Genomic DNA, 24,515 nt, shown 5'->3' with positions numbered 1-24,515 from the left:
AAATAATATACTTTAAAAAACGTTTAATTATTAACTTTAGATGGTATGTTAACTCTCCACTAGGAAAAATAAAGACATGTTTTAATTTATACTTCCTTTTACTTCTCCACCTCCTGAGTTTTAAAACTAATTTTTACTTTGTAAAGGTTTATAATACTATTATTCTATTCTTTAACTCATAAGTTTTTCTTTAAAGTGATTAAAATATTTATAATGAATGTTTATGTAAATGTTACACTCTTGAAGAGTCAAGTGGTATGATTAGATGCATAGAGAAGGAAAGAAAATCTTGCGTCAATAAAACTTTTCTTATTTATGTTGGGAATAGCTAGGTCAATTTGAGAATAGAAATTGGAACCAGATTATCAGGAATCTAAAATACCACACAAAGAGGTGGAATTAGAGATTTGGTAGACCCCTACATATAGATAATAGTTATAACTTTGAATGTGAATTAGTTTGGGTGGTGGTGGGGGGAGTAGAGGGAGAGAGGGGAGGTGTAAGGGGAAGGGAGGAAGGAGAATATGAATATGAATAAGAGAGAGAGTATAAAGGATGTCTTGTGATTGAAGACAAAAGGAGACTTAAGAGTTCAGAACATCAGAAAGAGAACCAGGGAATCATAGTACAATGAAAGCCAAAGCAGGAGAGTAAAAGGCAGGGGTTTTAAAAAAAAGACAAAAACAAACAAACAAAAAAAAATTCGAGCTCCTTACAAAAAGGATGATAAACAAGAACAGGCCTTCTGTGCCTGCTTCACTCTCTGCTTACCTTCTATAGCCCCTAAGACTACATATTTAACTTTTTTTGCAGATGCTAAAATTTTTAATTCTTATTTCCTACTCTGTTACAACTACCCGTGCCTGTTTGCAGTTCCTAATACATTGTAATTTCCTTCCTTCTTTCCTTCCTTCCTTCTTTCCTTCCTTCCATCCATCCATCAATGAATATTTATTGAATACCTGTTCTGTGCTAGGTACTGCACTGGGCACTAGAAATGTAGTGAACAAAACAAAGCCTCTGCCTTCCCCAGGCTTACAGTTTAGCTGGGGAAGATGGTGAACTATAAACATTTGTTTATCTGTCCAGTGGTAGGACATGAGGTCAGAGAGGTAGCCAGGTCCAGGTCACACAGGGCCTTGTAGTTCCTGGTAAGGACTTTGGATTTTACTCTGAGTGCCAAGGACTTTGAAGACTTTGGAGAGAGGAAGTATAAATTGCGTTAATATTTGTAAGATCCTTAGAACAGAGTCTGACACATAGGAATCACTACATCGTGTTTGTGAAATTCAGTGTATCTATCTGACTTACATTTGAAAGGATCACTGTGGCTGCTGTGGAGCTTCTCTTGACTCCCTGGGAGAAACCCCAGGGCTTTGCTTTAAAATATTCTGTTGCAGTTTTTCACAGTATTTTAAGTCTTACAATGATTAGCTCAGTTGGATTTATCTAAATAATTTTGCTCATCTAACACTAATACAAAAATAAATACACATTTATGTCCTACATTTTTTGAGTGCCTACATTAAACTATGAATTATATTTTAAAGCCAACTTTGACAAAGGGAATTCTCTTGGGAAAAGGTTGGACTAAAGATATGAGATCTAGAAATCATACCATACGAAGAATTATTGACAGATTCTAGGGTGGCCAAGCTGTGGGAGTGAAATCCAAGGGAGAGGACATGACAGATCTATGCCAAATTCTTGAAAGGCCATCTCTTGGACTAAGGGTAAATTTTGGGGGAAAAAGAGCTCTTGGATTAGTGGTTAGAACAGATTTCAGTTAAATGTAAGGTGGAAACTTATCAGTAATGGAGCTGTTCATCTGTGGAATGGAATGCCTCACAAAGGAGTAAGCTGATAAACTAACATTAAAGCAAAAGTAGGACTACCATTTGTCAGGGTGGTTGTGGTGAGCTTCTTGAATTAGGAGGGGAGATTGAATTAAGATTTCGCACACATCCAATATTTTATGTCATTATTCAATGTTGATATTTGTTTTTCACTTTGCAGAAATCATAATTTATTAAAAGCAATGCAAGTTAATGCACAGACAAAATAGCTAAATTCCATCAAATTGTCAGGTGCTCAGTATTACGTTAAAGTATTATTAGTTTTAATAATAATGCCAAACTTAAACCTCCTTTTCTTTTTCAGGGATATCATGATAACACATTTTGAACCTTCAATCTCCTTTGAGGGTCTTTGTAATGAGGTTCGAGACATGTGTTCTTTTGACAGTGAGCAGCTTTTCACCATGAAATGGATAGATGAGGAAGGTGAGTGGAAAGAGGGCTGCCTGAAGCATTTGATATAAATTATTCTGTCATTTGTTCTTAAAATATATTAAAAGAGTCCTAAAATTTAAGGGAGAAAGATATTAGAAATTTAATGATATTTTAATTTTTTCTTCAAGAATTTGAAAGAGTACAGTCTTTGTTTTTCCTTTTTATCCCAGAATGGGATAAAATTTTCAGCAATAAGGCAAACATCTCAAAGAATAGTTTGGCATTTTTTAATATAAGGGAGGCCTTCCTTATATTTTAATTCAAGAGATTATTTTTGCTAATATCTTAAAGAAAATGTTATGAATGGAAGTGATTGTGACAACCATTATTTCAAAGGTGGTGGCAGAATCTCAATATCTTAGAGACTTTTACTCAGAAAAAAATTTATTGAATAGCTCTGTGCTAAGGATATGAGACATTTCCTACAAACTCATAGTCTCCTAGGGGAGATGGGCATGTGTATAACAAATGTGATAAATCCTGGAACGTAAATGCCTAGGGACCTCAGGGAGTACAAAAGAAGCAGCATCTACGTCTGCCTGACATGTCTGTGATGTTCAAACTAAACCTGTAAAAGGTTTTGAGGTGGAGGAGGTGAGGGTAAAAGCACTTAAGCAGAAAAATAAGGCATAAAATGCCCAGAGGTATGAAGAACTTGATGGGTGGGTGTTCCAGTTTGCTAATGCTGGCATCATGCAAAATACCAGAAATGGATTTGCTTTTATAAAGGGGGTTTATTTGGTTACAAAGTTAGGGTCTTAAGGCCATAAAGTGTTCAAGGTAAGGCATCAACAAAGGGTGCCATCACTGGAGAAAGGCCATTGGCATCAGGGAAACCTCTGTAAGCTGGGAAGGCACGTGGCTGGCGTCTGCTTGTTCCCAGGTTGTGTTTCAAAATGGCATTGCTCTTGGGGTGTTTTGTCCTCTCTTAGCTGCAGCTACTCTCCAAAATGTCACTCTTAGCTGCTCTGAGGTCCTTCTTTTTGTGAACTCCTTTATATGACTTCAGTGATCCAATTAACACCCACCCAGAATGGGCAGGGTGACACCTCCATAGAAATTATCCAATCAAGCATTTCACTCACAGCTGATTGAGTCACATCTACATGGAAATAACCAATAGGTTCCAACCTAATCAACACTAATATGTCTGCCCCCACAAGATTGCTTCAAAGAACATGGTGTTTTGGGGGACATAAAACATCCAAACCGGCACAGTGAGGAAAAGCAGTAATTTACTATATTTGAAGTATAGGGGAATGGTGATGTGTGAACTAGGTCTAGGTCCTTGCTCCTCAAAGTGTGGTCTGTGGAACTTGTTAGAATTGGGGACTCTTAGGCCCCATCCCAGACTAATCAGAATCTACAGTTTAACAAAAACTGTGGGTGAATTGTATGGGTATTAAAGTTTGAGAAGGACAGGACTAGATCCTGAAAGACCTTGAAAGCCACGGTAGACTTTATTTTACATGATGGAATGCCGTTGGAACATAGTTAAAATATACCCCAAATAGGCTCCTTTTTTGTTTGTTTGTTTTTGTATTTTTTTATTGTGAACTTTTTACATATATGTATAACCATGATAACTTTAAAAGTATGATTTCACAAGTAGTTAGCAGATTTCAAAGTATGTCTTGTGTCACAGTTCCACAATTTCAGCCATTTCCATTATTGTAAAATATAACATACATACAGAAAGGTGTCATCTCTCAATGTACAGCTCAACAAGCAGTCATATAGGTACAAATAGGCTACTTTTGTATGATGGTTTTCTGTTAATAACTATACAAATAGAATTTTGTTTTAAGGAATGTCATTGTATATTTAGCTCAATATTTGGGGCCATATCTATCCTGGAAAGGTACCATCCCAGCTCCAAGCTGTAGGTAAATTTGAACACATTTTCAGTTTTTAAAAAACTTTGTACAAGTTTCTCTCAAGTAATCCATGTTCATTCTCTGGGGACAAAAAAACTGGCACAGGTGTTTATGAAATTTAAAAAAGAATTCTCCTGTTTGCCGTTTCTTATCTCTTCTCCCTCACCAATGCCACTCTTAGAGAGGAAGCCACTGGTAACAGCTTAATATATATCTTTCTAGATATTTTCTATGCATGTACAAACATGTATGTTTCTCAAATTATTTAAATTTTATTTTATTTTTTTACACAAATTAAAAAATTTTTTTTACACAAAAGGAATGATAACACCATTGTGCAATATTTTGTTTTACAATGTGAATTGGACATTTTTTCATTTCAGTTAGCATCAACTTGTATCATTAACTTTTTTAAACTACATGATATTTTGTATTTTAGCTGTTACATGATTTATTCATTTAATCCCTTATTGATGGACGGATGGACTCTTTCCAGCTTTTCACTATTTATAAGCAGTATGTAATGAACAGTTTTGTAATTTTTTGTAGTCGTAGGGGACTCACTCTAGCAAATTTGCAGAAGCGGGCTTTTGTGTACATTGTAATTTTGGTAACTAGTTACAATTTACTATCAAAAAAAAGTTAAAAAGGGGGATGTGAAAGGAAATGAAATAAGCTTCAGTGGCAGAGAGATTCCAAAACGAGCCGAGAGATCACTCTGGTGGGCACTCTTACGCACACTTTAGACAACCTTTTTTAGGTTCTAAAGAATTGGGGTAGCTGGTGGTGGATACCTGAAACTATTAAACTACAACCCAGAACCCATGAATCTCGAAGACAGTTGTATAAAAATGTAGCTTATGAGGGGTGACAATGGGATTGGGAATGCCATAAGGACCAAACTCCACTTTGTCTAGTTTATGGATGGATGTGTAGAAAAGTAGGGGAAGGAAACAAACAGACAAAGGTACCCACTGTTCTTTTTTACTTCAATTGCTCTTTTTCACTCTAATTATTATTCTTGTTATTTTTGTGTGTGTGCTAATGAAGGTGTCAGGGATTGATTTAGGTGATGAATGTACAACTATGTAATGGTACTGTAAACAATCGATAGTACAATTTGTTTTGTATGACTGTGTGGTATGTGAATATATCTCAATAAAATGATGATTAAAAAAAAAAAAAAGTTAAACCAATTTTTAGTACCAATCTCAGCTATTATGAGTCTTCAACATTTTTGCATCTCTAATAAGTGAAATGCTAGCTTGATTTTTAAAATTTTGCGTTTTTTAAGAGTAAGACCGAATATTATCATCTATTCAACCACTTTTTGACTTATTCTATCACAAAGTTAGTTTAAATATTGTTAATTATAAACAGTATGGGTATCTCCTAGTATGACTTCAGTCAGTGCATGGCAATGTAGTAAGCACTCAGTAAAATGATTCTTATCATGAACTGTTGTTATTCTCATTTTTATCTTGTCCTGGTCATTTCTTGACGTTTATTTGCCATTTAGAGTTTTTTCATTCAGTGGGTCTCTCAAACTGTAGTGCACATAGGAATCACTGGATAATACTTTTAGTTTAAAAAAAACCTGATTTAGAGGTAATTTATTAAAAGCTTTTATTAGTACCTGTATACTCTGTATTGTTTTTGCCTGGAGAGTTCTGCTCTCATGTTGTCACATATCTGTCTCTTTCTTGTTATTCAGGTTTTAACTCAAATGTCATGTCCTTCAAGGAGCATTCTTTACCTTCTTACCACATTTGCTTTGCGTCAGATTACCCTGTTTTCTGTTGTTTTTATTGTAAGGTAGAATGTAAGCTCCATGAGAGCAAATATGTTGTTTGTTTTGTTTGCCATGGAGCTCTGATGCCTAAAACAGTACTCAGTAAATAATATGCTCAAAAAATATTTACAAATTGTACAGAAAGCGAGTGGGAACCCTTGCCGTGGTTTAGTTTTACTTCAGTTATTGTAGACTTAATCATTGGAAATTGCCGTTCATCCTATTTTTTTCTTAAAGTAATAGCATTAATTTTTTTATTGTGATAATATATACACAACTCAAAGTTTCCTCTTTTTTACCACCTTCCTGTGTACAATTCAGTGATAGTAATTGCATTCAAAATATTGTACCACCATTATCACCATCCATTACCAAAACTATTTCATCACACCAAACGAAACTCTGTATTGAATAAATGATAATTTCCCATTCCCCCAGCCCCTGGTAACCTGTAATCTACATTCTGTCCTTATGAATTTGCAAATTCTAGGTATTTAGTAAAAGTGGAATCATAAAATATTTAACCTTTTGTGTCTGGCTTATTTTGTTTAAGTTTCATCCATGTTGTAGCATGTAGCAGAACATTTTTTTTATGACTGAATAATATCCCATTGTATGTATATATCACATTTTGTTTATTCTTCTGTTGATGGACACTTGAGTTGGCTATTGTGAATTATGCTGCTATGAACACTGGTATACAAATCTTAGTCAAGTCCCTATTGTCAGTAATAGCATATTTTAATTAACAGATTCACAAAGTAAATTAACTCTGATGAAACAATCTTATCCATTTACAATGCAATCTATAGTTCTTTTCCCCCGAACAGCTATTAAGTGTTCTAGTTTTCTGGGGAAAACTTCGAAACTATAGCCTTTGCCTCTTTCAAGTAAAAGGTTTTAAACTTCCCATTAAAGTCTTTGATTCCCATATGAGTCTTCTTAGCCTGATTAATTCTGAAACCAGTTTGGTTTTCTTAATTTTAAGTACGCACTGCCAATAGTAATTATTTTTAAGTTACTTGTAATTATTTTTCAGTTGTAACTATGTTACCTTTATTTTTAATCATGTAGGCATTGGGGCACTCTGATCTGGAGAAAAAACATTCTCTAGGAGGAGTTGGAGACATGAGAAACATTCAACTATTCAAGAAGTTAAACATCTAATTGTGGGATTTTATATTAGAACAAATAGATCATAAGCTTTCTTCATCTCTTTAAGCAGATGTAAGAAAACTCCCCTTTTTCCTTGTGTTCAAAACCAGTTTTACTGATTTGTTTTAATGTGCATGTGGAGAAACTGGTTTGCTTAATCTCACTAAACATTTTAGAATGAATATTAATTGTAACCATCACACATTTCCTCTCATATACTCTCTTTTTTTTTTTTTTTAATTTTATTTTGAAATAAATTCAAACTTACAGGAACAGTTGCAAAAACAATACAAACCCCATACACGGAACTCCGGCATACTCCTCCCCCCCGATACCCCAATCCACCAACTTGAACATCCTGTCACACCACCATTTCTTTCCCTCCCTCCCTATCTATCATCCATCATCTATTGCTCTGTCTTCTGAACATATCAGAGCAAGCTGCACACATCCTTGAACAGACAGTATAATTCACATATACAATTCCCATGAACAAGAACATTCTTTTATGCAATCCCATTAAGCGCAGCTAAGAAGTTCAAGAAATTCAACATTGACACAAGGCTTACATTCTATATTTCCTTTTTGTTATTTTTTTTTCTTATGTCCCAACTGTGTCCCTTTGAGCCTCCTGTCTTCCATCCTGAGATCCCATCCAGGATCATCCTGGGCATTCAATTGTCATCTATTTAGACTGTCTTTTTTTTTTTTTTTCAATTGTGGAAACATATATACAGCCTAAATCTTCCCATTCCATCCCCTCCCTAGCATTCCATTAGTGGGATTAATCACATTTAGAATGTTGTAATGCTATCACCTTCCCACCATCCATTACTAGAAATTTCCCTTCACCTCAAACAGCAACCCTACACTCATTTCTTAACTCCCCATTGCCCCTTCCCCCACTTCTCATAACTATTCAAGAAGTTAAACATCTAATTGTGGGATTTTATATTAGAATCTATGGTCATATTCTCTGATAATTTCTTTGTGTTTACTGTGGGGCTTAAAATTAACCTCTTAAATCCATAACAATCTTGTTTTTCTTAGATACCAACTTAACTTCAATAGGACACATAAACTATGTTCCTATATTCCTCCATTCCCCCACCTTTATATAGTTCTTGTCAAAAATTACATATTTTACATTGAGTCCAAAACCACTGATTTGTCGTTAGAGTTTGTGTATTTTATATTATGTAGGAAGTAAATAGTGGAGTTACAAATCAAAAATTATTGACTTCTATTTGTATTCCATTGTGGTCAGAGAATGTGCTTTGAATATATTCAATTGTTTTTTTTTGTTGTTGTTGTTTGTTTTTTAATTTATTGAGGCTTGTTTTATATCCCAGCATATGGTCTATTCTGGAGAAAGATCCATGATCACTAGAGAAAAATGTGTGTCCTGGTGATTTGGGATGTAAGGTTCTATATATGTCTGTTAAAATTCTCTGTATCTCTCTCTCCTTTCTCTGATTCTCTGTGGGTAGGGCTCCCTTTCGTATCTGAAGTAGGGCAAGTCTTTTATTGGCAAAATCTCTCAGCATTTGTTTGTCTGTGAAAAGTTTAAGCTCTCCTTCAAATTTGAAGGAGAGTTTTGCTGGATAAAGTATTCTTTGTTGGAAATTTTTCTCTCTCAGAATTTTAAATATGTCATGCCACTGCCCTCTCGCCTCCATGGTGGCTGCTGAGTAGTCACTACTTAGTCTTATGTTGTTTCCTTTGTATGTGGTGAATTGCTTTTCTCCTGCTGCTTTCAGAACTTGCTCCTTCTCTTCAGTATTTGACAGTCTGATCAGAATATGTCTTGAAGTGGGTTTATTTGGATTTATTCTATTTGGAGTTCACTGGGCATTTATGCTTTGTGTATTTATATTGTGTAGAAGGTTTTGGAAGTTTTCCCCAACAATTTCTTTGAATACTCTTTCTAGACCTTTACCCTTTTCTTCCCCTTCTGGGATGCCAATGAGTCTTAAATTTGGACATTTTATTTTATCTATCATATCCCTGAGATCCATTTCAATTTTTTCTATTTTTTTCCCCATTCTTTCTTTTGTTCTTTCATTTTCCATTCTGTGGTCGTCAGGACACTGAGTTGTTGTTCAGCTTCCTCTAGTCTTGTACTGTGAGTATCCAGAATCTTTTTAATTTGGTCAACAGTTTCTTTTATTTCCATAAGATCATCTGTTTTTTTATTTACTCTTGCAGGTTCTTCTGTGTGCTCTTCTAGGGTCTTCTTCATGTCCTTTATATCCTGTGCCATACTCTTTTTCATGTCCTTTATATCCTGTGCCATGCTCTCCTTGTTTGTCTTTAGTTCTTTGATTAATTGCTTCGAGTACTGTGTCTCCTCTGATCTTTTTATTTGGGTGTTTGGGTTTGGGTTCTCCATATCATCTGGTTTTATCATATGCTTTAAAATTTTCTGTTGTTTTTGGCCTCTTGGCATTTGCTCTATTTGATAGGGTTCTTTCAGAATATCAAAAACACCGATTTCTTAATTTGTCAGATCTACAGCTTGGTGGCATACGTTTTCTCTAACCAGCAGATGGCATCTGCAAGTCACCTATTCCCCTCAAGTGAGTTCTCCCCAACTTTGTCTTGTGGTGTGTGGGAGTCTGATTCTTGGGGTTCAATTGGTGCACCAAGTTTGGGTGTGTTGTTGGTGCTGTCCTCCCTGAATGAGGGGCATGTGTCTGAGCAGTTAGGGAGGCAGGGCAGCTTTAATAATCAAACCTCCCAGGTGTTCCCGGAGATTTAAGGTGTTGGAAGAGTCTAAGCCTTCATTTCAGTCCTGCCACAGATTGTCTCTGCTGCTGACCCACAAGTCCTTGGTATTGGCATAGGGTCCCTGGGATTTCTGAGTGGGTCTCCCTTCTCAGCCGTGCTCTTCCAGGACCTCTGCTGAGGCAAGGCTGTGCCACCTCACAAGTGCACAGTGGCTCTCCAGGGAAGCCCTGGGTGGCCGGGCCATGCAAGGCGTTCCCATCTTGCTGTAAAGATGGTTGAATGGGGAGTATTAATTTCCCCCCTTCCGCACAGCTCCGCCTTTGCAGCTCCAGGACAATTAGCTGTGGGTGCACTAAAGGCCACTGTCCACGGCTGATATTGTGGCATGTGTGCGGTGCTGCGGGAAACACTCCCCGTTACACTGGGACCCTTGGCCTGGCTCTGGGCTATGTCTGTAGCCCCGGGCAGGAGTGTCCCCAGCCCGCCAGGGAGATGGCTGCAAGGGGTGTGGTTTCTTTCTCCTTTTGGCTCCCCTTTGCCCCCCTGGCCCTGAGACAATCAGCAGCGGGTGTGAGAAGGGCTGTGCTCCACGCCAGACACTGAGGTGTTGGCACAGCCCTCTCCTGCCGTGCCTCACCGTGCGCCTCTCATCACCGTATCCGCAGCCGCTCCTGGGTTTTTTTTTTCTTTTTTAAAGAATTTGTCTGTCTCCAAATGCCAAACCATGGTTTCCCCACACTGCAGTGCTACTGCCGGACTTTCAGCTGGCTCACTCACTGGTTTCAGAGTGCAGACTCCTGGTTTCACCAAATGCACAGTCCCTGTGTATTTAACAGACCTAGTCCGGCTGGTGCATTGCTGGAACTGGTGTTCTGGGTCACTTTCTGGCTTTTATCTAGTCCCTCCGAAATACTCTTGTACGGTGAGAGAGTGTGGGGTAGAGAATGACAAATGTGACTTTTTAGTTCATCATATTTGAATTGTGACTGTTGTTTTTCCTTAAGGATGTACTTTTTATAGTTAAACTACTCCCAAGTGTTTTCTATAAAATGTACTCATTTATTCAGGGTCTGATTGCCTGGTTTTAAAATTTAGCAATATTTCTAGTCTATCACTTTTCTTTTACCAGGAACTAGTCTTTGGGATACAAGCATAGCTGTAACGTATTGTAGGTTTGGTTCCACACCACCACAATGAAACAAATATTGCTAAAGTGAGTCACATGACTTTTTTGGTTTCCCAGTGCATATAAGTTACTTTTACACAATACTGTAGTCTATTAAGTGTATAATAGTATTATGTTTAAACAACAATGTACATACTTAATTAAAAATACTTCATTGCTAAAAAATGTTAACCATCATCTGACCTTTCAACAGGTCATAATCTGCTGGTTGGTGGAGGGTCTTACCTCGATGTTGATGGCTACTGACTGATCAGGGTGGTGGTTGCTGAAGGTTGGGGTAGTGGTGGCAATTTCTTAAGGTACGACAACAATGAAATTTGCCATGTCTATTGACTTTTCCTTTCACAAAAGATTCCTCTGTAGCATGAGATGCTGTTTGATAGCATTTTACCCCCAGAACTATTTTCAAATTTGTAGTTAATCCTCTCAAACCGGTATCAACTAAGTTTATGTAATAGTCTAATTCCTTTGTTGTCATTTTCAACAGTGTTCAGAGCATCTTCACCAGGAATAGATTCCATCTCAAGAAATCACTTCGTTTACTCATCCATAAGAAGCAACTCTTCATCCATTTAAGTTTTATCATGGGATGGCAGCAATTTAGTCACATCTTCAGGCTCTACTTCTAATTCTAGTTCTCTTGCTATTTCTGCTACATCTGCAGTTACTTCTTCCACTGAAGTCTTGAACCCCTCAAAGTCTTTCATGAGGGTTGAAATCAACTTGTTCCAAACTCCTGTTAATGTTGATATTTTGACCTCCTTCCATGAAACATGAATGTTCTTAATGGCATCTAGAAAGGTGAATCCTTTCCAGAAGGTTTTCAATTTACTTTGCCCAGATCCATCAGAGGAAGAGCTATCTATGGCAGCGATAGCCTTACAAAATGTATTTCTTCAATAATAAAACTTGAAAGTCAAAATTACTCCATGATCTGTGGGCTGCAGAATAGATGTTGTGTTAGCAGGCATGAACACAATTTTCATCTTGTTACATGTCTCCATCAGAGCTTTTGCATGACCAGGTGTGTTGTCAGTGAGCCGTGCTATTTTGAAAGGAATCTTTTTTCCTGAACAATAGATCTCAAGAGTGGGCTTAAAATATTCAGTAAACATGTTATAAACAGATGTGCTGGCATTCAGGCTTTGTTGTTCCATTAGGCAGAGTAGATCTAGCATAATTCTTAAGGGCCCTAGAATTTTTGGAATGGTAAATGAACATTGGCTTCAATTTAAAGTCACCAGCAGCATTAGTCCCTAACAAGAGTCAGCCTGTCCTTTGAAGCCTGGCATTGACTTCTATCTATGAGAGTCCTAAATGTCATCTTCTTCCAATATAAGGCTGTTTTGTCTACATTGAAAATCTGTTGTTTAGTGTAGCCACCTTCTTCAATTATCTTAGCTATATATTCTGGATAATTTGCTACAGCTTCTACGTTAGCACTTGCTGCTTCATTTTGCACTTTATGTTAAATCTCATGAACCAACCTCTGTAGGCTTTTCTTCTGCAGCTTCCTCACATCTCTCAGTCTTGGAGAACTGGAGGGAGTTAGGGTCTTGCTATGGATTAGGCTTTGACTTAAGGGAATGTTGTTAACTGGTTTGATCCAGACCACTAAAACTTCCTCCATATCAGCAATAAGGCTGTTTTGCTTTCTCATTCATATGTTCACTAGAGTAGCAATTTTAATTTCCTTCAAGAACTTTTCCTTTGTGTTCATAACTTGGCTAACTGTTTGGTGCAAGAGGCTTAGTTTTTGGTCTTTTTCAGCTTTCAAGATGGATTACTTACTAAGCTTATTCATTTCTAAGTTTTGATTTAAAGTGAGAGATTTGCAACTCTTCATTTAAACATTTAGAGGCCATTTTAGGGTTATTAATTGGCCTAATTGCAATATTGTTGTGTCTCAGGGAATCAGAAGGCCCAAGGAAAGGGAGAGGGGGGGAATGGTCAGTTAGTAGAGCAGTCAGAGCACACACAACATTTATCGATTAAATTTGTCATCTTATATGGGCACAGTTCATGTTGCAACAAAACAATTAAAATAGTAACATCAAAGATCACAGGTCGCTAATCACCATAACAGATACAGTAATAATGAAAAAGCTTGAAAAATTGCAAGAATTACCAAAATGTGACACAGAGACACAGTGAGCGCATGCTATTGGAAAAATGGCACTCATAGACTTGCTTGACTCAGGATTGCCACAAACCTTTAATTTGTAAAAAATGCATTATCTATAAAGCACAATAAAGTGAAGCGCAATAAAATGAAGTATGCCTGTATTTCATTTTCCTTATGGATATTCATATACATTCCAAAGTTTTTATTAGGAATAATGCATGCTTTTTAACAAAATAACTTTTCCCTCAAACAAATTAGTGACTCTCAGGATCCTCATGTCACCAGAGATAGTTGCTATTAACAAATGGATAAGTCTTTTTCTGTGAATACACAACTAGGAGGGGTAAGATAACTTTTTTTACTTACAAATAGACTACTACTACACAACTGTTATTTAACCTGCTTTTTTCACTTAACATGCTAATAGATACCTTTTCATATCCGTGCATGTAGATTTATCTCATTCCTCTTAAAGGCCGTATAGTATCATATAACATGGCTATGCCATGGTTTATTTAACCGATTGCTTTTGGTGGATATTTGGATTGCTTACAGTTTGGCTATTACAAATATTGATGAAGTGAATATCTTAGTACATACATTTTTGGACATCTGTGCTGGATTATCTGTAGAGCAAATTTCCTGAAATAGAATGTGTCCTGATGATAGGTGGTACCAAATTACCCTCTAAAAAACACTTCCATCAATAGCATATATGAATTTGTTTTTTCACACCCTGTAAAAGACTGTGTGAGAGAAGAAGTTGAAAACATTAGGTAATTTGCAGGGAGGCAGTATATTGTTTGGATATAGTTATTTTGTTTAAGTCCTATTGGCTTTGATGAGTGTAGTTAATGAAAATTTAAAATGGTGTAAACATTCTTTGACATAAAGATGGAGTGTTTCTGGAGGTTAAACTTCTTCCTAACTTGTGTTGTAAAATCTGATGTGTTCATAGATAGGATAATTGAGTGCCAAGATGTAACAAAACCATACTTAGGATGGTAACAGACGTACTTCACTTACGTGGTATTTTCAAAACATCTTTGGTCCTGGGTAAGTTTAGCTGGTATGTTAGGAACTAAAATGGTAAATCACTCTTCATACTTTTCCTTCTCATTCCACACTATATACTGACAGTGGTAGTCATGTCAAGAAAAACAGTAGGGGAAGACTCTCTGACCAAATGTCTTAAAGTATATTCAGTATTACTTCAGTTATTCAGATAGCATTATTTAGCGCTAAACCTGAAAATTAAAAAACAGAAATCAATGGCAAATCTAAATACCCCTGAGCAAATCCAGATTTGCATCTTGTATCATTTTGCTTTTGTTTAAAGAACTTCCTTTATTTAGCATTTCTTACAGTGGAGGTTTTCTGGTGATGAATTCTTTCAGCTTTTCCATGTCTTAATTCACCTTTGTTTTGGAAAGATATCTTTGCTGGGTAAAAAATTCTAGGCTGCACTTTTTTTCCTTTCAGTACACTGTCTTCTAGCTTACATAATTTTCAGTGTGAAATCTGCTTCACCTTTATCTTTGTTCCTCTGTACATAATGAGTCTCTTCTCTGACTTCTTTTAAGATTTTTCACTTAATCACTGATTTTAAGCAAGTTGATTCTGATGGGCCTCAGTTAGATTTCTTTATGTTTCTTGTGCTTGAAGTTCATTGCGCTTCTTAGATCTGTTGGATTATAGTTTTTGTCAAATTTGGAAGTCTTTCAGCTATTATTTTGTCAGATTTTTTTTTTTTTTTGTCACTGCCCTCCTACTGCAGGGATTCCAGTTACATGTGTATTAGGCTGCTTCACATCCTAAGGCTCAATAAAGCTCTCTTTGTTTCCTCCACCCCAGTCTCATTTTCTCTGCATTTCATTTTGGATAGTTTTTTTATTGATATATCTTCAAATTAACTGATTTTTCTATCAGCAAAGTCTAGTCTGCTATTAATCTCATCCAGTGCATTTTTCATCTCAGACACTGTAGTTTTTATCTCTAGAAGTTCAATTTGGATTTCTTAAAAATATTTTCTATGTCTACTTAAAATACTCAGTCTTTCCTCTAGCTTCTTGAATATATCAAATATAATAACTGTTTTAATGTCCATGTCCACAAATTCTTTCATCTATGTCAATTCTGGGTCCATTTCAACTGATTTTTCTTCTGTTATGGGTTATTTTTATCCTGTTTATTCACATGCATGGTTATTATTTATTGTATTTTAGACATTGTGAATTTTACCTCTTTAGATGTTAGATATTTTTGTGTTTTTAAAAATATTCCTGAATGTTGTTCTGGGATGCAGTTATTTGGAAGCAGTTTGGTCCTTCATTGCTTAATTTACAATATCTTGAGCTGTTATTTCATTTATTTTGTGCAGCCATTTTGTTTCAGGTAGAAGGGTAAGTCCAATTTCTGTTACTCCATCTTCTCCAGAAATGGAAGAAACGCTTCAGGATGAGCACCTTGATAGAATAGCATGTGCTTCTGTTACAAATGACTCCACATTCTAGGAAAAGGAAACAACAAACCAGAATTCCACAGCTGTTGTGAGTGGGTCTTAATATTGAAAGACTGACCACCTAAATATCATGGAGATCTTGGAAAAGTTTTGCAAATCTACTTTAAGGAGTGTAGCCCTTTAGAGTAGGGAATGCAATGACTTTTGCAAATGGTGTACTAGTGTTCTGAACCTGTTATCCAGAGGCAGGGTGGCAGTAGGAAGGTCCTGATGTGAACAGAGCAGCAGAGTCTGTAAATTTGTGGCAGAATGGATGTCAGAGAAGGAGTTTGGTGGTGCCATATCAGGCAAGTGTTAGAGATTGCCAAATTTAATTTTAATTATGTTGATTCTTTCAACATATGTCAACCATATGCTGACATAACTAAATATAGCTAGTATTATATATGTGTTTCATGCCCTGCTTCCTGTCAGATTACCTTATAAATAATTAGATCTTGCCTATTTATCAAAGTTTTTGAGGCCTCATGCTCTAATTGGCTCCTTTCTATAGGTGGAGAAAAATGTAAGCGTATTGAAAAAAAGACTAAGCCTGTTGGTTAATATACAGATTTCATTACCTTGAAATTCATTTGCATTGGACAGTTCTCTCTGGGTGTATTTATGTTTTAGGATTAATTTGGATTTTAGTAATAGTGTGGGCTTTGAGAAACACCTTTTCCCTTCATCGTTGTTTCATGATGACTCTGCATGAAATGTTTAAATTCTCAAGTATGCTTCCTGCTCTGTTTGGCATTAAACAGTAAGGTGAAAAAGGCAGTACTTGAACCAAAGACATTTGGTCCAAATAAAAACAATAGGTTTGAACACATGTAATGACAGTGATGAAATAAACTCTTATTTTCACACTTCCTTGTGGTTGTTTTCACACTTCTTTTAGTTATTCAAAAGTATCAGTCTCTAGGTACATATCAAAAGCAAGTACTTGAACTGGCCTAGGTTTCAATCAATAGCAAATTATGGCTATTAACACAGATGCTGACCTCATAAAAAGATAATGTCTAGCAAAAGGGAAATGATTTTTAATCACAACAATTTTAACAACAATTAATTTTAACAACAATTAATTCCATTTGTGGATTTTTATCAAAGTATAATAATAAAGGCCACACCTATAATGAACCTGGCACATGAGGAGTCACTTTAAATCTATGATACTTAGTTTTAGCAACATCCTTGCAATGTATATAAAAGCCCTCTTTTTAGATAGGAGAAAACTGAGGCGCAAAGAAGTAATTTTGCTAATGTCACACAAGAGAGTAATTAATAGAGCTGTATTTGGAGTCAGATCTGTTGACTCCAAAGCTTTGGAGAGGCTTTCGGAGGTTTTTGATGCTCTTTTTTAAAGGCTTGATCCAGGTGATTCCTGAGAACATATTTTATCTGAATAATATTTATTTAAATCATCTATACCCTTGTAATCTCTGGCTGAATTTTTCTTCTGTTCCAAGAGCACATAGCCCTCTAATAAATGTTGATACGAGTTGAAGAAACAACATCTTTCACCAGGGCAAACAACTGAAAGTTTTTCTAAATCTTTTAATATTTTATAGATGGTAGTTAAAAATGTAGTATTAAATGAAATTTAAAACAATTAGAAAAGAAAACTTCTGAAACTACATCCATAATCCCATCATCCTGATGCAGACTTAGGTCTGTTTTTTTCAGTGCCTTATTATCTTTTCGATGCTCTTTAATTTAGTTCATTTTATATGTATTTTGAATGTTTTCTTTGTGCTAGTTTGTGTTTATTTCTAAAGTATCTTTATGTTAAACTATTCCTGACTTATTACAGATAGTATTTAATTAATTTTTCTCTCATCTCTTCTTTTTCATCTATTATGCAAAAAAGGAAATCAAGGGCCACCTTAAAGAAGTGGTTTACCTGAGCTTGATCAGAAAGTGAAGTAGTTAGAGCTTGGATTTTTTGATTCTTAGACTATTGCAGGAAACTGGACTAACCACAGAAGTCACTTGAAATGTGGAATTCAGTTTGCCATGTGTTGAATTTAGTTCATTCTTTTTAGGCTTTCTTGGAAAATTTGTGGAAACACCTCATCAGGGTATCAAAATCACTTGGTGAATGTAGGGAAAATGGGATTTCATGTTTAGATTTTAAAAAAATCAAGATGCTTATAAAGAATTCATTGTTATCATTCATATGTGATATATATCTTTCTTATCATTTAGAAAACAATCTGGGGTTAGCCAAATTTTGCTATCATATGAACTCAGTTTCCTCACCTGGAAAATTAGAAATGAGTGTTAATTATATTTCCATTTCCTTCTATTTCTAGGAGTCTTTGAATCTTTAAATATTTGAAACTAATTTAATCAGCTAGCTTGTTTTTTTAACTGGAAGAATAATTTGTATGATTATCAAAGTGTGAAGTTTTCATTCTTCTTTTTTACATTTGCTTTTCTTAGTATTTAACCTTGGCTTAAATATACTTCTATAGAAGCCAAAAAAATTTTTGAACCTATGTCAGAGATGAAATATAATTATTTTGACTTAAATATGTGTGGCAAAATGGGAGAAATTTACGTAACTGTAAAAATGAGCCTGTGTACATGAATTACTTTATTTCTTTGAGACAAGGTGAAATAGACTTGAAAACTTTGTCCTTGGGCTAGAGTGTTTCTCTTTTGTCAGACTATTAATGCTGCATTAAACATTCCTTTTTAAAAAACTTTGAGATGTAATTAAAATACCTACAATTCACCAAGCTGTGTAACCGTCACCACAATCAAAACATTTTCATCACCCCAGAAAGAACCCTATAATCACTCCCCATTTTCCACCAAATCTCCATCTTCTTCCTCTCCCCCAACTGTAGGCAACCAGCAGTCTTTCTATTTCTATAGATTTGCCTATTCTGGACATTACATTTAAATAAAATCATATAACGTGGACTTCTGTAACTGGCTTCTTTCACTTAGCGTAATGTTTTCAAGGTTCATCCATGTTGAAGTATGTATGAGTATTTCTTTTAATTGCTGAAGAAAATAGTAAACATTCTTGAACTGAATTATTTGTGTGTTGAATAATTTCCTTATGATAATTTCCTAGAAGTAGAACTGATTGTTCCAAATGTGCCCATTTAAAATTCTGACAATTAGTCCCAAATTTTTCTTCAAAAAGGTCATGCCAATTTATGTCCTCAACCAACAGTGTATCTTCCCTAACCCCCACACAGGTAATTATCAAACTTTAGATATTTTCTAATCTGATAGGTGAAAAGTGATGTCTTATTTTTAAATTCTGGTTTCATTAATTATTAATGATCTTTAAGCATTTTCTAAAATATATGAATTTGCAATTTCACCTCTTTAGACTTTTCATCTATTTTTTTTAATTTTTATGTTGTATATTAGAGATACTAATCTTTTGTTGTAAATGTTGCAGATATTTTCTCTCAGTAGTTACTGTTGTGTATCTTTAATGATGATGTGTTTTGACATACAGAACTAGGAAAAGTCTTACCTCTTTACACGTCCTTTTTCAGACTTTTCCTGAAAACAGACAACACCATGCATTGATGTGGAACATTTGTTACAATTGGTGATAGCACATTTTTATAATTGTACTATTAGTTAAAGTCCATGTTTTAACTTAGGGTTTTCTGTTTGGGTAGTGTAGTTCCATGGATTTTTAAAAAATTTTTATTCTGTTAACATATATACAATCTAACATTTCCCGTTTTAATCATATTCCGATATATATATGTATTTCAGTGCTGTTAATTGTGTTCACAATGCTGTGCTACCATCACTACCATCCATTACTGAAACATTTCTATCATTCCAAGTAGGAACCCTAATCACTTTAAGCTTTAATTTCCCATTCTCTCTTCCTACCCTGTCTTCTGGTAACTTACATTCTTGATTCTGACTCTATGAATTTGCTTATTTTAATTGTTTCAAAACAGTGAGATCATACAATATTTGGCCTTTCATGTCTGGCTTGTTTCACTCAACATGATGTCTCCCCACATTTGTTTCTCCAGAAAAAATATTTTTTGTCAGATTTTTAAAAATCCTATTGGAAAATGTGGTATATACATACAGTGACATTCTGAGCCATGACAACATGTAAAGTGAATTAAGGGCAAATGCAGTATGATTTCACTAATATGAAGTAACTAGAAATGCAAATTTTTAGAGACAGAAAGTAGATTACAGGTTACCAGGGTGGGGTGAGTGGGGAGTTAATGCTCAATATAAGGTACAGAGGGAAAAGTTTTGGTAATGGATGGTGATGATGGTAGCACAACATCGTGAATTTATGTATCACTGAATTGTATACTTGAAAGTGGATAAAATGGGGAATTTTAGGTTGTATGTATGTTACCACATATTTTTTTTTTGTCCTGCTAGAATTTTGGGACGGGGTTATGTTTTTTATGTATTAATTTGTTAGAGAATTGACATTTTACATGTTGCTTCTTCCTAATTCCATTCATTCAAGTTTTATTTTATGACAGTATTGTTTTTTTTGTTCTCTTTATATAGTTTCTGCACATTTCTTTAAAGTTTATTCCTAGATTTTTAAAAATGTTTCTACTGTGGATGAAATCTTTTCTTCTAATATACTTTATGCTTTGAAAAGGAGGATATGAAGAATGACTGCTAATGGATAAGGGGTTTCTTTGGGGTGATGAAAATGTTCTAAAATTGTGGTGATGGTTGTACAACTCTGTGAACGTGCTAAAAACCACTTAATTGTACACTTTAAATGGGAAGATTGTATGGTTTGTGAATTATATCACAATAAAGTTGTTCTGAAAAAATTAGTAGGTTATATTTAGCATTTTTGAAATTTGAAATAATACCTCTCTGGTAAGTAAGGTTTTTCAGAAGAGGTGGCATTTGGCCTGGGTCTTGTAAAATTCAGTTTTAAGATTCAACTTGAAAACTGGTAGGAACAAGTTTTGATTATTTATTGTTGTGTAACAAATCACTTCAAAGCTTAGTGACTTTGTAAAACAACCATTTTATTATCTCTCAGTTCTGTGAGTTAACTGTCTCTGCTGATCTTGCCTGAGGTTTCTCATGTAAGTCAGATGGCAGCTGGGTTTGGAGGTATCTGGAGGCTCAGCTGAGATGCTGGGATGATTGGTCCTCTCTGAGTGATCGCAGGGCTTCTCCTCTGTATGGCCTCTCCTCATTTTCTCTTCAGCAAGAGTAATGCATCTTCTTACATGGTAGCTCAGGGCTCCCAAAGCACAAAAAGCAAAAGCTACCAGCCCTTGTTAAGACTGAAGCCTAGATGTGGCACAGCACCACTTCTTTGGCTTTCTCTTGGTTAATGTAGTTTCAGGGCTGGTCCAGATTCAAGAAGTAGGGAAATAAAACACCCCTTTATGTAGTTTCAGGGCTCATCCAGATTCAACAGGTGGGGAAGTAAAACACCCCTTTATAGGAGGAGTGATGCTTTGTGACCTGTACTTGGCTCTCTAACCACAATTATTTGTATTTCCTCCATGTGCAAATCCCCCAAATTCTCATCTATTATGGCATCAGGCTCAAAGCCCCAGATCTTGTCATCTAAATCTGTGCCAGGTATGGATGAGGCTCCTTGGTTGCTAGTCCTCTAGTTGTAAAGACCTATAAAATATAAAAGACATGCTATATTGGATAAGTGAATATATATCCACTTATCTACTTATCCAGTATATCCAATAAATCCATTTGTAAGTAATATTTCCACTTATCCACTATTCTGGATATAGTGGATAAGATAGGAGCAGGAGAATACAGTAGAACTGCAATATTCCCATTCACAAAGGAGGGAGTGGGGGTGGCTAGAATGAGAGGCGTATGACAGTCTGTTCCCTACCAATCCTGAAATACAGCTGGGCACAGTTCCTTGATTAAAACCCAGTCCTGCTGTCTAGGAGTGGTTTTCCATGAATCTTGACTAACTTGTGAGTCCTTCCTCCTTTTTCATAAAATATCGCCTGTGTTGCAGCTGAATAGCTTTCTCAGACTGTTTCCTGAAAAATTGGAGGTTCAAAGTTATCTCCATTTTAAACTGCTGTACTCCTTTAATCAAACTTAGTATAAGGCCTTTAAAAACTTTTTGGGCCTCCTATGTATCAAATTGTAATACACACCATTAGACAAAAGCCATCTCCACCAATCTAAGAGGCCCTTTCTATCTTGAGCTGAGAGTCTGGGTGCTCTTAGACAAAACCCTTAAGATTCTTAGAAGACCTCTAGTTTAGCTTAGAGAGTCTTCTAGGCACCACCTTAAATTTGTCTAAGGTTTTGAAGGGTCTCACACCCCTGAGTTTTTTTTTTTTTTATTAAATTCAGTTTTATTGAAATACATTCACACACCATACAATCATCCATGATATACAATCCACTGTCCACAGTATGATAACATAGTTATGTGTTCATCACCACAATCTATCTCTGAACATTTTCCTTACATCAGAAAGAACCAGAACAAGAATTAAAAAATAAAAGTGAAAAAAGAACACCCAAATCATCCCCCCATCCCACCCCATTTGTCCTTTAGTTTTTATCCCCATTCCTCCATTCATCCATACACTAGATAAAGGGGGTGTGATCCACAAGGTCTTCACAATCACACTGTCACCCCCTGTAATCTACATTATTATATAATTGTCTTAAGGAGTCCAGACTGCTGGGTTGGAGTTTGGTAGTTTCAGGTATTTACTTCTAGCTATTCCAATACATTAAAGCCTAAGAGGTGTTATCTATATAGTGCATAAGAATGTCCACCAGAGTGACCTCTCGACTCCATTTGGAATCTCTCAGCCACTGAAACTATTTCGTCTCATTTTGCATCCCCCTTTTGGTCAAGAAGATACTCTCAGTTCCACGATGCCAGGTCCACATTCATCCCCGGGAGTCATACTCTGCGTTGCCAGGGAGATTTACACCCCTGGGAGTCGGGTCCCACGTAGGAGGGGAGGGCAGCAAGTTCACCTGTCGAGATGGCTCAGTTAGAGAGAGAGAGGGCCACATCTGAGCAACAAAGAGGTACTCAGGGGGAGACTCTTAGGCACCATTACATACAACTTTAGACTCTCCTTTGTGGTAATGAGCTTCATAAGGGCAAGTCCCATGCTCGAGGGCTCAGCACATCAAACTGCCAGTCCCAATGCTTGCGACAACATTAACACCAGTCCAGGTGAGGGTGTCCAACACATCCGCACCTTCCCCCAGATCCTCAGGGCTGGGGAGGGGGAGGCTGTAAATATATTTTTTATTATCTGCCCAAATTACTCTAGGATGTGTCACTGTTTCACTCCAGCCTATACTAACCTACCGTATCTCACTTCCTATTCAAAGGTCCATGCAATTGTTCACACCCTTGAGATTTTGACCTGGTTTGATCTTTGCTCTCTAGTATGTATATTAGTACATATACAGCTACTGCATTCTCTTTAAAGCCTATATAAATTCATAATAGATGTTTAATTTCAAACCTTTTGCAGTTATAGTGTTATCATGAATTTCTTTATACTGGTATAATTTTTCAAATATGTAAGTGTATTTTACCTTTAAGTAAAATTAAATTTTTTTTTAATGAAAAGATATTGTCAAATTGCCTTCTATGGTCTGTCCCAATTTTTATTCCCGTAGCAAAGTACGAGGGACGGTCTAGATTTTGAAGAACTTGAATGCTATACAATATTTTTTAAAAATTGGGGAGCCATTAAAGGTTTTAAAGTGAGAAATTTGTGTTTTGAGAGGAGGCTTTGGCAATTTAAGAAGAAGATGTGAGAGAGGTGGGAGGTAGAGAAACCAGTTAAGGCTAGTGTAATAATTTTCTTGAAAAAGATGAGACTCTGTTCTAAGACAGTTAATTATGGTAGATATGAAAAGGCTGGGACTGATAGCAGAGAGATATCAGTGGTATATGTGATAGAACTTGGTGAATGATTTGGGTGTAAGAAGAAGAAGGAAAGAGTAGTCTAGGATGATTTTCAGATTTTGGCTTGTGTTTGTAGGTGAATGAGGGGTCTTGTAATTTGGCAGCATTTTGATACCATCAACCAAGGTAGGAAAACAGGGAAGTGTCACAGCTTTGGTGATAGAAAATATTTTGGACATCTTGATTGAGAAGTACCTATGAAATACACAAGTGAGGAGAAAAAGGAAGTTGAAAATATGGGTACAGAGCCCAAGCCTAATATAGACATACAGGTGTAGAAACCATAGCATTCAGGTGATAGTTGACCCCATTGGAGGTCATTTTGATGAAATAAGGTCAAGTGAGCAAGGAGGGCCACGACTCCAGCTGAGAAGCAGCCAGCAAGAGTCTGAGGAAAGCTATTAGAAGTTACCCTGATATGTTGCAATAGGAGTTATATACCACCATCTAGGAAGTATTTTGGCAAAGTTTTCTACACCTAAATCTTATTAAGCCTCTAGTTTTTTGTTTTTTTGTTTTTTAATAAGTAAATTTGGTTTTATTGAGATACATTCACATACCATATCTTCATCTATGGTGTACAATCAACTGTTCACAGCACCACCATATAGTTGTGCATTCATCACCCCAGTCCATCCCTGAACATTTTCCTTACACCAGGAAGAATAAGAACAAGAATAAAAATTTAAAGCAAAAAAGAACACCCAAATCATCCCCCCCCATTCCACCCCTTCTTTCATCTAGTCTTTGTCCCCATTTTCCATTCATCCATCCACACACTGGATAAAGGGAGTGTGATCTACAAGTTTTCACAATCACTCTGTCACCCATTGTAAGCTGCATTGCCGCACAATCGTCTTCAAGAGTCAAGGCCACTGGGTTGGATTTTGATAGTTTCAGGTATTTACCTCTAGCCATTCTAATAT

General features: G+C 36.1%; 1 protein-coding gene across 3 annotated transcripts in view; it reads left to right on the top strand.

Moving 5' to 3' along the window:
- The window catches only part of PRKCI (protein kinase C iota), an 83,200-nt gene that overhangs the window by 8,716 nt on the left and 49,969 nt on the right, over positions 1-24,515 (top strand). Inside the window, exon 2 of one of the 3 annotated variants that reach the window (XM_037840911.1) lies at positions 2,161-2,282. The exons of 1 other annotated variant lie outside the window; for it this stretch is intronic. In XM_037840911.1, coding sequence (XP_037696839.1) covers positions 2,161-2,282 — 122 coding nt within the window. Of the gene's footprint in view, positions 1-2,160; positions 2,283-24,515 lie in introns of those variants that run through there. One more of the 3 variants, XM_037840916.1, reaches the window with a different exon arrangement.

Source organism: Choloepus didactylus, chromosome 1 (assembly GCF_015220235.1).
Source record: "Choloepus didactylus isolate mChoDid1 chromosome 1, mChoDid1.pri, whole genome shotgun sequence".
Lineage (NCBI taxonomy): Eukaryota > Metazoa > Chordata > Mammalia > Pilosa > Megalonychidae > Choloepus > Choloepus didactylus.
The sequence above is the reverse complement of the archived record's forward strand: the minus strand, read 5'-3'. Positions and strand labels throughout refer to the sequence as shown.